A 14,098-nucleotide genomic window follows, 5' to 3' on the forward strand; every position below is an offset into this window, starting at 1 on the left:
TGGAATTGCTTTTCAGGTCCAAATGTAGGTCCTTGGAATTGCTTTTCATGTTCGAAGGTCAAGGTCACTCATTAAAAATATATGTATATATATTTTCCTTGCGATAACATCTAAAGTTCCTTTGAGCCCGTCAAACTGTATTTCATGCAGTTTTTACTTACCAAAAGTGTTTGCATGGGATTATTTTTGGCTCATTCAAAGGTCAAAGTCACTTACTATAAATAGAAAATCTGTTTTCATGAAATAACTCATAATCACCTAACTTTCTGCGCAGGCGACATGCCCACTTCCGTGGAATTCTTGTCTTGAGACGTGCACATACAGGTTACCATTGGTCCCTTTTTGTGACCATTCAATTTTGAGTGTGATCGCTACAAAAATAAAATGGCGTAAGTTTTTGTTAGCGGAAGTTTGCACAAAATGTTTTTAAGTTTGAGAAAAAATACAGTTTCATACATATTGCTCAAAATAACCATGCCGTTATGGTCACAAGTGTCTATAGCCGGTAGTGCGAGCGCTTGTTTGACCAGATTTTACTTTATCAAAGCATAAACTTTGATTCCCTTTTGACCTTGAAATGCAAATGAAGGCTGTAAATTATACAATCTAATTAAAATCAAGATGGTCATTCTCACTACATTACATGTAACGTAGTGAGAATGACCATCTAAATTTTAATTAGATTGTAATAACATTTTTGGCCTGTAGGAAGGCATTTCATTCTTCAAAAATGGTCTTATCATACACTATATAGAACTCTGATCATAGCAAGTAGTCCGTCTTGTGGAAAAATAGTTCAACAGCGGAGTTTGAGTTAAAATGTTCAGATTTTTGAAATTAGCCCCAAACTCCACTATTTAACTATTTGTCTCGAAAGCATTCGTCTTACTGTGCCCAGATGTGTTAATAGTATTTAATATGGGCATTTTTAGTAATTGAAATGCCTTCCTACATTTCATATTTGTGTAATATAATTCACAGCCGCCATTTGCATCTCAAGGTCAAAAGAAAATCGACGTTTATGCTTTGATAAAATAAAATCTCGTCAAGCAAGCGCTCGCACTACCTCCTATAGACACTTGCGACCATAGCCGGCATGGTTATTTTGTACAATATGACTGATCCACATGAGCTGTATTTGTTCTCCTGAAACAGGCTTTCCATGTCTGTTTTGCCGAAATCTGTATAAATATCACTTGATTTACTATGTTAGTATTTACATGAACCTTAAAGCAGGCCCAGTTCGTGTTAATATTGGAGTTTCAATATCTCTTTGGTATGATACAATTTAGGACAGTGGTGTCCTGTAGCAGTGATGTGATGGTGTGTTCCTAAACCCCGCCCATGTACAATACATTTGGAGCACCAGTAGTATCCAGTATTCAAATGGATTACATTCAAATAATGTGATTGAGGAAAGTGATTATAGTGTAATTCTGGGATTATGCATGTGCCTTTCGGATGATGAACCAAATCACACAATTAAAGTGTGATAAAGCATATGTTCAACACCACATCTAAAATGTTTTCAACAAAGGTCTATCATAGCTATATTTATGGGATTATATACGAATCAATCAACGGATATAATATCAAAGGAATTTGGTGTCATAAATTGTGGAAAAAAGCGCCATTCAACTGCAACTACACAATGTTATTGCCAAAATTACGAATCCAAAGAAAATACAATTATGCTGGGAATATGTCTCTCAGTGTTAAGATATGTACATACATATCTATTTTCCATGTAAAAAGAGCATTCCGTGATTCATACCTGCTATTATAGGAAAATTATAATGCATGAGAAATCAATTATGGGAACATTTAATAGCGAATAAACTTTTAAGAATGTTGATATTTAAACCTTGTTACACTTAAGAGATGTTTATTTTCACATGTATTGCTTGTTTACACGTAATCCCGTTGTTGATATAACTGTTTTCATTTGTCTAGCATTGCCATGTGCTCCTTTAAAATCTTACCCGTATCTGTCCAATAAGTTACCCGTATCTATCCAATAAGGTATCTGTAACCGTCAAATAAGTTACCCGTAACTTTCCAATAATGTATCTGTCCAATAAGTTACCCGTATCTATCCAATAAGTTACCCGTATCTGTCCAATAAGTTACCCGTATCTGTCCAATAAGTTAACCGTATCTGTCCAATAAGTTACCCGTATCTATCCAATAAGGTATCTGTAACCGTCCAACAAGTTACCCGTAACTTTCCAATAAGGTACTGCAACCGTCAAATAAGTTATCCGTAACTGTCAAATAATGTGTTACCGTCCAATAAGTTACCCGTATCTGTCCAATAAATTATTCTTGATATAGAATCTAGTAGTTTTAATACTCATTGCTGTTGGCCCGGAAGGAAGTGCACGATGGATCTTACACGTCATTGTGATTTGACTGCTTTTGAAAGAGTCAATGCCACTTTTTATCCGACGGGCGTTAATTATTCCATCCCATGGTACTCTTGCTTGCTAATACATTTTGTCACACACGTTGTTTCACTCTACAGAGCGATCTGGAGACCTATAATCAACTACTAGTTATTATATTTTTGTCTGTCTTCATTGTTGTCTATTCCGTAAGTAGTACACGTTAACCTGATAGTACTGATAAGCTTGCCACCTTGTAAAGACATTAATCAATATGGCGTCAAAGTACCTAGTGTTTCTATTGCTGTTGGTACAAGTAGTTGGTACACTAGCTGTCCCGGATAATGAGGATTCCATCGAAATGCGATTTCGAAAAATGGAGAGAGACTTTTCTCTGTCCATAAAAACTCTTAAATCCGAGCTGAAAGACACTCAAGACAAACTGAGATACGCTCAGGCGGAAATTGAGTGGACGAAGTCGACAGTGAAAGCTGTGAACTTAGAGTTGTTAGCCACTCGAACCGATCTAAAGGAGACTCGCATTGGACTACAACAGACGCAGACAGAATTGCAGAAGACTCGGGCAGAACTGTTCGCCACAAAGTCGGAATTTGTTAAAACACATTCTATGACTGAGAAAAACAGTGCTGAAGACGGAAAAGATATTCCAGGATATGAATCACATAGAATCAGTGAACATGGCAAGCAACACACTGCTTCAAATTCTCCTGAACGTTTATCCTTGGCACCTGAACCGCAGTCAACTTGGCGTCGTATAGCTAAACAACCGAATAGTTTGGCGACACGAGGTAAATGATGTATGTAATGTTAAGCACACTCATGACACCATAAATGTCGTTATAATGTCCATCCCGTCTCGCCCATTTCTGTTTCACGTGCTACACCTGATCACGTTCTTGTGGTCGTTTGGTTTCAAGATTTAAGTCACCTTTGACCCCTTCAGCGCGGACACATTTTTTCGGAATTAAAGTCATACCTTAAAACCCTTCAACAGATTTGGTTTATATTTACGTTCACATTTGACCCCTTCTGCACGCGATACGTTTTACGAATCAATGTCATACCTGTAGAACCCTTCAACAAAGTTTTCATCCATCACAGCTGGCCATTCCGTTATGCCTACGCGAAGGAAGAGGCTATACCTGTGGTTAAATCCTTCGTCTCTGGTCAAACAACAGACTAAGAATCTGTGATCAGTAAACCCTTCCATTTTCATTCATTTAGTGTTCTATATTGCAGGTCGCCGTGTGTCAGACGTGAACATGAAGAAAGCATTTTCCGCCCAGACGTCCCATCATGAAAACTCGCTTGTAACTCATCAGACAGTCCTCTTTCCTCACGTCATCCTTAACGAAGGGTCAGCCTACGACAACCTGACGGGAGTGTTTACCTGTCCGGAGGCCGGCATCTATCACTTCTCGGTCACTATCATGGTATTTCGCAACGACGAAATTGAAACAGAACTGGTTGTCAATGGTAACCAGGTAATGTTTAACTATGCCGGCGGGAACCAGCGACACAACCAGGGAACTAACGCAGTCTTATTACATTTGGATATCGGAGATCGGGTTTGGGTTCGAATACTGGAGAACCCGGTTGTGAACCCGGATGGTGCCATGCGTATCCATGGATATGGTTGGTCAACGTTCACAGGCTTTATGATATAATGTTCGTTAAATCGTACTTTGGAATGATTTTGTGAGATCACACAAAATAAATGACATTTTTATGTTTTATCTTTTTTGATTTAGTCTGTCTGTTTATCCGGACGAAGGGCCGAGATCGACATAGGTGTAATATATTTTTTTTCTGTATCCTCCTGTGAATGCAGATACATATGACAATATAGTCGGGAGCTATGCTGGTCTGTGACACCAACAAAACGACAGACCAACGTAATAAACTATAAAGGGGAGATAGCTGTTTCTGTTATTCAAAAAATCTAATATTCAAATATTCAAATTTCCATGTTTTGGTGGAATAGAAACACCCCCAAAATTCAAATTCTTACCGGTAGGTAAAGTTTCTAAACTAAAAATGGATTATCCATCTTTCCATTAAACATTTTCAAAGAATTGTGACATTTTTGTTATTCTTATTTTAAAATAATACCTTAAAATGCATAATTTCTCAAAAAAAATCTAGATATATTTTTTTGCAGCAAAGAGAGGCATGGATCACTCATGTCAGTTTTCATGACAGTGGAATATTATATACTGCTCATGTCGTACCCCCTTAATGATCGGTCGGATACAAATTACTATATCCTGACCTAGGCCACGGACAGCGATAGTCTGGGCTTAAAATACAGGTAAAATATCATGTGACCACAGTGATTCCCACATTACCAAAATAGATTGTCATGGTCCATTAGCGCGCTGTGTGTTGTAAACGGATTATGTAGTCAATCAATACCACATGAAATAAAGTTAAATTGACACGTTAAACAGGAAGTTTACACTACTCATCCATTTATGCATGTGGTCGACGCTGCAGCTCATTTACATTTTACTTTGAATGATATGGAGTAAATCGGTTATGATTTCACTCTTTTTTTTATCCAAGTGAAAATTAACTAACTTAAAACTAAATATTTTATATTAAATATGCATTTAATGTTGAAAAAAAAATCTTTTAAATATGACCCAAGAAAAATATTATTATGGTATTATTCTTAAAAACATAACAAAATATGACTATGATACATCTTGGTGATTCGAACTTGGAACCTTCGGGTTGCTAAGCGATGGTTCTACCATATATGAGCTATGCGGACTTACGGAATGCTAAGCTCATGTTATCAATTATAGTCAGTCTGGTTAATGCGAAAATTGAAATATTTTATCAACTATGTTTTTTCAATTTTTTGATACCAGCGCATCGGAGGACCACTTTTTAAGAATAGGATTTTAGTTGTCTTTTGGTACATAGAATAAAACAAGACATTGTAAAAGTTGGTCTTCCGATGCGCACTATGTCAAAAATGATATGAATGCGGGAAAAGCCCCCTCGGAAGTTGCAAATAGCCCGAAGATGCAACTTTACGGTCATTTAATGAAATATCCATTACAATGAACAAACACATTTTTCGCAAATAAATTTTTTTATATGTTATAGACTTAAGGTTTGTATTCAAAAACTCAGTTTTTAACAATAATTTTTTTATATTGAAAACGGTCACCATTAGGTCGAAACAGGCCAATATGCGCCATACCTCTTTCATCTTCTATAGGTGACGAAGATATTTGGATGCAATAATTCGCGCAATAAATCGCTCAATTCACCCAAAAGGATGTTGATAGAGTATGTATAGATGCGAAAACGGACCATCCTCGATCCCAGGTGAAAATATCACTATTACTTTAAATAGATTTAAGCATCAAGCCGCCGATTATGTAAAATACGGGCGTCAGATTGTCCAATGCTTTACAAAGTAATAAAAGTTTTCGACTTATATCTTTTACTAAGATGCATTGACTTTGACATAAAAATGACAAGCAACGATTTCCACCGCAAGGTCAAGTTTATGGAGAAGCCCGCAACAGTTTAAAATCTATATCAATTTGGGGCAAAAGTCTGACACTGCTAGTTTCATTTGTACTGTGAAGCATTAGTTTAATAAATGCTATATAAACTATAGAGTATTGTCCTTAGTGAGGTTACTCAAGTTGACCTTCGTACCTAGTCCGTCCGTCATCGCCTCTATCCATACTCACTCAACATCATTTTGGGTGCACTGAGCGATTTTTTCCGTCCAAATATCTCACCATTGACCAGGAAGTGAATCACTTCTCGTGTATGAAGACTTTTTTTTTGTTCGTTTTTATGTATTGGGATGCGTAAAACGTTGATATGATATTGGTTTTTCAAACGTGACAGGGGATATATGATTGGAGGGCGTCCAATCAGTTTAGATTTCTATTTGTTCAGTTTTTCTTCTATTTTCCATTTTATAATAATGTTATCCATTTGTGTTTCTCCGAGCGCCAATTCAATTTGGCTACATAAAACAGTTATTTTTGTTTGCTTATTTCAGGAATAAAAATGTCATGAAAATAAGGATTTAGGTTTAAACTGATTTTTATTAATCGGTAGGATTTGTTATCATGGTTATAATGATTTTGATTTAACAATAATTATTCTTCTCGCAGCATTTGTTTATCTTACTCATTTGATACAAGAATCCATGTCTGTGGCATCCGACGGACACATATTCGTCCGTCTCTCATTCCTCCTGTGTTTACATTTCATTAGAACTATCAGTAAGTCTATTTTTGTCTGACCCTGTTGTTGACTTGGTCAAGTCTCTAAGATGTACATGTCCAGAAAGTGGAACACGTGAATACTGATAACCTCTCACTGATAAGGTTTTGAAGCATCGGTCAATATGGCGTCAAAGTACCTAGCGTTTATATTGCTGTTTGTACACATAGTCGGTACACTAGCTGTCCCGGATAATGAGGATTCCATCGAAATGCGATTCCGAAAAATGGAGAGAGACTTTTCTCTGTCCATAAAAACTCTTAAATCCGAGCTGAAAGACACTCAAGATAAACTGAGATACGCTCAGGCGGAAATTGAGTGGACGAAGTCGACAGTGAAAGCTGTGAACTTAGAGTTGTTAGCCACTCGAACCGATCTAAAGGAGACTCGCATTGGACTACAACAGACGCAGTCAGAATTGCAGAAGACTAGGGCAGAACTGTTCGCCACAAAGTCGGAATTTGATAAAACACATTCCACGACTGATCAAATCGATGGCAGGTTTGAATCAGAAATTCCAGGATCAGAGGAACCTAGAACTGGTCAACAAGGCAAACAAGACACGAAGACACATTTTCCAGAACGAAAAATGTTGAAGCCTGAACCGCAGTCAACTTGGCGTCGTATAACCAAGCAATTTAAACGTTTGACGACACGAAGTAAGTTGAAGCTACGTCGGAACAGGTGACCTTTGTTGACCCTCATGATATCATTCTTTCTGTAGTATGACAAATCATTAATGAGCTATAATGTCAATCTTGTCTTTTTAAGTGTTTTTATTTATTGTTGATGTATATCTTTATTGCTACTAGAATATTGTCCTTCGAGACTTTTTAATAAATCGAAATATATCAATTACAATCACTTTAAAAGAAATTAAGAACGCGGTTATATAGGTCTGATGTGTAAGTTTTAACAAAAGCAATCGCCGAAAGAATAACCGGCGGCATGCTGTTCAATATCTTCTTGGTGGACATTTGCCTACTGTATAAGTAATACTTGTATTGAGTACTGTTTTCCCTATACATAACAGGTAAAATCTCCGTTCACATTGGGTCGGTTGATCTATGAGCTTATGCTTAAAATGGCTCGACGTCCGTTATCCATCGTCATCAGAGTTTCCTAAGATGCATTACTTGTCATCTAAGACTCAGCTCAGTGAATTTTGACCATATTTGGTCTGAGGCTGTAACGTTGAAAATGGACCTCCGTTGAATATTGACCCTTGGTCAGTTTTCAATGTTGATTATGGACCCTGAGTGTCGTTGAAAAATGGGTCCTGTTGTTGAATAATGACAGCATAAAATGTACAACACAAGCTTCACCGATCTACTCCATTTGACAGACATGGTGTCTTTGATCGCCTCTCTCCCTGTAGGTGCCCTCTCCTGAGTACGTATTGGGATGACATAAGCTTCCAATACATCGTCCTATAGTAATGTCTTGTCCGACCGTCCACATATTTTGTTCTGACGGATAATTTTGATATCGTTCAGGCACACTCTCAGGCCGTAGGATATTCGGACTTGGTTGGTTAATACGGGAGTTTCGAGATAGTGAAAATGACGTAAAATTACACGGTCTGAGTACGATATTCCCACCAACTCATCGCTTGACCTTGAACTTTGATCTAGTGCCCTTGAGATTTGGTGTGTTCGAATCGGCCATATTAATTGAGTCGACAGGGCGGGTTTATTTACGAAATGGTAAACCATTTGTAATAGGGTCAGTTTTCAACGGGGTCCATATTTCACGGGTCAGAGTTAGGAATGCGGCGATGGTTCAATTTTCAACAATATTCAAGGTCAATATTCAACGTTAAAAACCTACCCCGGGTCAGTTTTCAACGAGGGTCCATTTTCAATGTTACAAAGCCGTCCTTAAATGACCTATCAATAGAATGTCAATTTACATTGAATGTTGTATAATGCAGGTCGCCGTGTATCTGGCGAACACCTGGAAAAAGCATTTTCTGCTCAGGCGTCCAATCATGAAAACTCGCTTGTAACTCATCAGACAGTCCTCTTTCCTCGCGTCATCCTTAACGAAGGGTCAGTCTACGACAACCTGACGGGAGTGTTTACCTGTCCGCAGTCCGGCGTCTATCACTTCTCGGTCACCATTATGGCATTTCGCAACGACGAAGTTGAAACAGAACTGGTTGTCAATGGTAACCAGGTAATGGTGAACTATGCCGCCGGGAACCAGCGACACAACCAGGGTACTAACACAGTCTTATTACGTTTGGATATCGGAGATCGGGTTTGGGTTCGAATAAATAAGAACCCGTCCATCAACACGGATGGTGCCATACGTATCTATGGACAATCCTGGTCAACGTTCACCGGCTTTATGATATAATGTCTATAGTGGAATGTTTTTATCACATAAATAAAGTTCACTTTCTGATTTATTTCGGTGTTATTTGTGTGAATACATTTATGATGTTAAATATTTCCATATAAAAAGATTGATGATATTTCTTTACAGATACAATTGGCGCCCAGCACATACAGTGATAACTATATACTCCCTTACTAAAAAAGGGGACATAAATATAAATTTAACTGGATAACATTGAACGAGTGAAAGGAGTATAGGACGAGATGTTCCAGAACGTTAAGCATATGTTGTCGCACCCCCATTTATGTAAATCTAAGTTAAAACAAGGCAATGTCCTCAAAATGAGTATCAGGGTGATGGAACACCGAATGTATTTTCATATCGCTCTAGACAATCGAATTAGTATGATTCAGATATATGCTAACCTATATTGTGTGTTTTTTTCTACAATCTTGTCACAAAGTTTATCATTACCCGTTTGTCACGTTTTATTTCATGTGAACTTAATGCTCCTCTGAAATCCAATATTGGAAAATACGACATTTATTGAAATTACATATCTGTATGGGTTTTGTGTACCTCCGAATCCAGATTTTTGACGAGCTGTTTTGATTGCCTCTTATCACTTTAGATACTTAGCAACACTTACGAGTCCTATGTGTAAAAACAGCTGTATTATAGAGCACACTTAATTTTACTACTGTAACCAACTCTCAGTTTATTCCAAAAGGAGCTAATATCCTGTGTCTTTAGTACAATCCTTCCTATTGTTTTTATCAAAGACAGTGGCCCCTAAAACAATTAACTATGCCAGGAGAAAAGCAAAGGATGCGGAAGCAGGGATAGGGATGGTACTTTTCCTTATATCTTATTTTTATTTCTGTATTCATGGCATTTACAGGCCGTATATATTACCCAATTTAAATTTGATAAACAAAATATACGATGTATCACAGTTTTGTGAACCAGCTATGGAACTAAATACTAGTGGGCGCATTACCCAAATAGTCATTTTCCAAATGTTTGCCCCAAGCCTCCCGAAGTTTCTGCCAGTTTTCACTCTTCCTCTCTGTCACCATCACGATCACACCCTTTTAGTTATAACTACATCTACTGTATTATTATCTGTTATCTTGTCCGTCTCTGATGCTTTGATCTAGTGACGCCGATGTACATGAAAGTGGCACACTGATAATCTCTCACTGATAAGATAGTCCCTTAGATACCGTCAAGATGGCGTTAAAGTGGCTAGTCTTTCTGTTACTATTGATTCAGGTAACTAGGAATCTAGCTGTCCCAGATCACGAGTATTCAATCGAAATGCGACTTCGCCAAATGGAGAAAGACTTTTCCTTATCCATAAAAACTCTGAAATCCGAGCTGGAAGACACCAAAGACAAACTGAAATACATGCAAGGTGAACTTGACTGGACAAAATCGGCGATGAAGGCTGTGAACTTAGAATTGTTAGCCACTCGAACCGATCTAAACGAGACTCGCATTCGACTACAAGAGGCGGTGTCGGAACTACAACATGGCAGACAGGACACGTCTTATTCCTATGAACGCACTTTCTTGGCATCAGAACCACAGTCAATTAGGCGCCCGGTACAATCTAAACGTTTGGCGACACGAAGTAAGTGATAAACTGAGTATGCTATATATATAGTATGGAGACATAGGTGGATTCTCTGTAGGTAGGACGTACGAATTGTACCTACCGTCCATATTTGGGATCTCAGCAGTCATGATAAGGATGTTTATTTACATGGGTGGACAACACTTACCACGCTTTTAAACGACGTATCAATGCTGAATATAACCCAGATCCAAGGAGCTAAAGTAGATGTTTTGCTATCCTTATCCTAAATCATTTAAAACAATCTGATCTGAAAATGTCCACCCCTAATATGCATTATACAATATCATAAGCGTAAAAGGGATCTGACTGGTGTCGGCCATGTCTATTGTTCAAGCTTTTTTGTCTCTGACAAAAACGAAGCTAAACCTCTAATCAGATCTAATATTCATTGAATGTTCTATATTGCAGGTCATCGTGTATCTGGTATCCAGCTGAAGAAAGCATTTTCCGCCCAGACGTCCCAACATGATGTTTCGCTGGTAACTCATCAGACAGTCCTCTTTCAGCACGTCATCCTTAACGAAGGGTCAGTCTACGACAACCTGACGGGAGTGTTTACCTGTCCGGAGTCCGGCGTCTATCACTTCTCGGTCACCATCATGGTATTCTTCAATGAACAGGTCGAGACAGAACTGGTTGTCAATGGTAACCAGGTAATGGTGAACTATGCCGCCGGGAACCAGCGATACAATCAAGGCACTAACTCAGTCTTAGTACGTTTGGACTTTGGGGATCGAGTTTGGGTTCGAATATACAACAACCCGTCTATCCACACAGATGGCGCCATACGTATCCATGGATATGGTTGGTCAACGTTCACTGGCTTTTTAATATAGCGTTTGTGAAATTTCAAATATATAAATCGAGGCAACGTTTCTACTTTTTAGTGATTTCTCATATGATATGTGCACCTGTTCTTAACTTCTTACACATTACATAAAACATATAATAGTAACTGACTGACATGATGACAGATTCTAGTCCGTGAGTGACACAATGACACGCACTAGTCCGTGACATAATGACCCACGCTACTCCGTGACATAATGACACACGCTAGTCCGTGACATAATGACACATGCTATTCCGTGACATGACACATGCTACTCCGTGACATGATACACGTTACTCCTTGACATAATGCCACACGCTAGTCCGTAAGTGACACAATGACACACGCTAGTCCGTGACATAATGACACACGCTACTCCGTTAGTGACATAATGACACACGCTAGTCCGTGAGTGACATAATGACACACACTAGACCGTGAGTGACATACTGACACGCTAGTCCGTGACATAATGACACACGCTACTCCGTTAGTGACATAATGACACACGCTAGTCCGTTAGTGACATAATGACACTCGCTACTCCGTGACATAATAACACATGCTAGTCCGTGACATAATGACACATGCTACTCTGTGGCATAATGACACTTGCTAGTCCGTGACATAATGACACACACTAGACCGTGAGTGACATAATGACACACACTAGTCCGTGAGTGACATAATGACACACGCTACTCCGTGAGTGACATTATACAATTATTGCATTTTGTTGAGGTGTACACGAGACTATACGGACCTGGGCAAGAGTTTGTTCATCGAGGCCGAAGGCCGAAGGCCGAGGTGAACAAACTCTTGCCCAGGTCCGTATAGTCTCGTGTACACCGAAAACAAAATGCAATAACTGCTTTGTAATATGACCAAATAAAACAAATGAATAACAATTAAGAAGTTAACAATTCAACAGTTTAATAATAGAACCATTTGCAAAAACAACATTTATAATCAGTAACAATATATCACAGATTTCATATTTAATCCATGGTCAGATTTTATTGGAGTGTAGATATTGATGAATTACCAGTAGCTTTCAATATCAGAAATATATGAAATTGTATAATTCCATTCCGCCTTTCCCCTGACGTTTGAGGTCTTTACACACAGCGTCAAACATTTTTTTTGATTCTCTGAATGCTGTGTCGTTTACAATATCACACACACTCGTAGCAGAGCTGGATAAATACCTATTTATCCTGTGTCTAATGGCTATTAGACTTGTCTTCTTGTAGTGGTCCCCGTTTTCTTGTCGCACTTCAGCGTAGAACTTCCCAAGGCTCCTGTCCAAATCATGTTTACTATAATGTTCGAAGTCCGTTGACTGACCTTTGGCACCCAAATATTGCCTAAATAATTTCGCAGCGACAGCAGTGTTCTTGCGTGTGTTCTTTGCATCTTTTTTCTTCAATAGATCATTAAGTTCTTCTTCGTTTATTGTAGCAAAGCGTTCTGTGGGTTGACCGTCTGCCATATTGTAAACAAAGTGGTTCCAAACGATCGCTTGTATCAAGTATTCTGATTGGCTGTTGTCAAAACTAACGCGTTGTGCGACTGGACAACAGGGAAGCAAAGATTGCAGACCTGTTTGTGCTAAAAATAGCACGAACCGGTCGGCAATGTGAAGGGAATTTCCCAGTCGAGTTATTTTTAGCACGAACAGGTCTACTCACAAACAGGTGCTGGAGAGGAAAACATGAAGTGGGCCAATGAGAATAAAGCAAACACTCAAGTCATATTATACAATTATTGCCCTCGTTCCGGGTTGACATGTCAACCCGGAACAAGGGCAGTAATTGTTTTATTTTACCGAAAAAAACATAAGTGAATCAATTTTGGTATCAATAAGTTTATTTATTACTAGACTATCAACAGTTTTTAAGAAAATTTATTTCATTAATTCATCAACTATTCAACAAATGCTCAATTGTAATCAACCTATAGCCATAGGATTCTAACCTGACCACTGATGTCTATACTCATTTTGTTCAATATGTATTTCTTCAAACCATATTTTAGACTGTTCAACGAAGATCGTTTAAGAGGTACCCCATCGTCTTTCTGGTCCCCGGCATAAAATTCTCCCAGTCGAACGTTCAATGTATGGACGTCGAAGTTTTCAAAATCCTTTGGTCTACCTGTTGCAGATAGGAAATGAATAAAGGAATCCACGGCCCCATTGATGACCCTTTTGGTGTTTTTAGAATCCTTTTCTTGCAATAATTTCGCCATTTCCTCCACAGTTGGCAGACGATAGCGTCCGCCGGCAGCCATTGTTGTTATCGAGCAGAATACTCGGAACTCCTCTGATTCGACTACTTTATAAGACGTTACAGAAGAGAGTTCCGAGTTGGGGCTCACGAGAGGGTGACATAACGATTTTGGAGGGCTCACGAGAGGGTGACATTATGATATTCAGAGGGTGACATGATGTTTCGAAAGCGACAGCAAGTAAATAATGAATTATTTGGAAATTTGTGGTTGACATAACGAATGTTTTTAATCACGTGACATGGTTTTCACTAATCAGAAGCTGTGATACAAGTCTGAGGTATAATAATACAAAATGACACACGTTAGCCCGTGAATGACATA

The 14,098-nt window shown here is 38.5% G+C and overlaps 3 protein-coding genes across 3 annotated transcripts; all 3 read left to right on the plus strand.

Moving 5' to 3' along the window:
• The first annotated feature begins 2,147 nt into the window (after window positions 1–2,147).
• On the plus strand, window positions 2,148–4,146 carry LOC117328156. The gene is made up of 2 exons (XM_033885553.1): window positions 2,148–3,193; window positions 3,645–4,146. The coding sequence occupies exons 1-2, from the start codon at window positions 2,659–2,661 to the stop codon at window positions 4,070–4,072; spliced, it is 963 nt and encodes a 320-aa protein (XP_033741444.1). The 5' UTR covers window positions 2,148–2,658; the 3' UTR covers window positions 4,073–4,146.
• A 2,612-nt stretch (window positions 4,147–6,758) lies between these two features.
• On the plus strand, window positions 6,759–9,081 carry LOC117328157. Its single transcript, XM_033885554.1, has 2 exons — window positions 6,759–7,327; window positions 8,602–9,081. The coding sequence occupies exons 1-2, from the start codon at window positions 6,793–6,795 to the stop codon at window positions 9,027–9,029; spliced, it is 963 nt and encodes a 320-aa protein (XP_033741445.1). The 5' UTR covers window positions 6,759–6,792; the 3' UTR covers window positions 9,030–9,081.
• A 921-nt stretch (window positions 9,082–10,002) lies between these two features.
• LOC117328158 lies at window positions 10,003–11,538 on the plus strand. The gene is made up of 2 exons (XM_033885555.1): window positions 10,003–10,647; window positions 11,062–11,538. The coding sequence occupies exons 1-2, from the start codon at window positions 10,245–10,247 to the stop codon at window positions 11,487–11,489; spliced, it is 831 nt and encodes a 276-aa protein (XP_033741446.1). The 5' UTR covers window positions 10,003–10,244; the 3' UTR covers window positions 11,490–11,538.
• The last annotated feature ends 2,560 nt before the right edge of the window (window positions 11,539–14,098 follow it).

The sequence above is a fragment of the Pecten maximus genome, chromosome 5, assembly GCF_902652985.1.
Source record: "Pecten maximus chromosome 5, xPecMax1.1, whole genome shotgun sequence".
NCBI classification, from domain to species: Eukaryota; Metazoa; Mollusca; class Bivalvia; order Pectinida; family Pectinidae; genus Pecten; species Pecten maximus.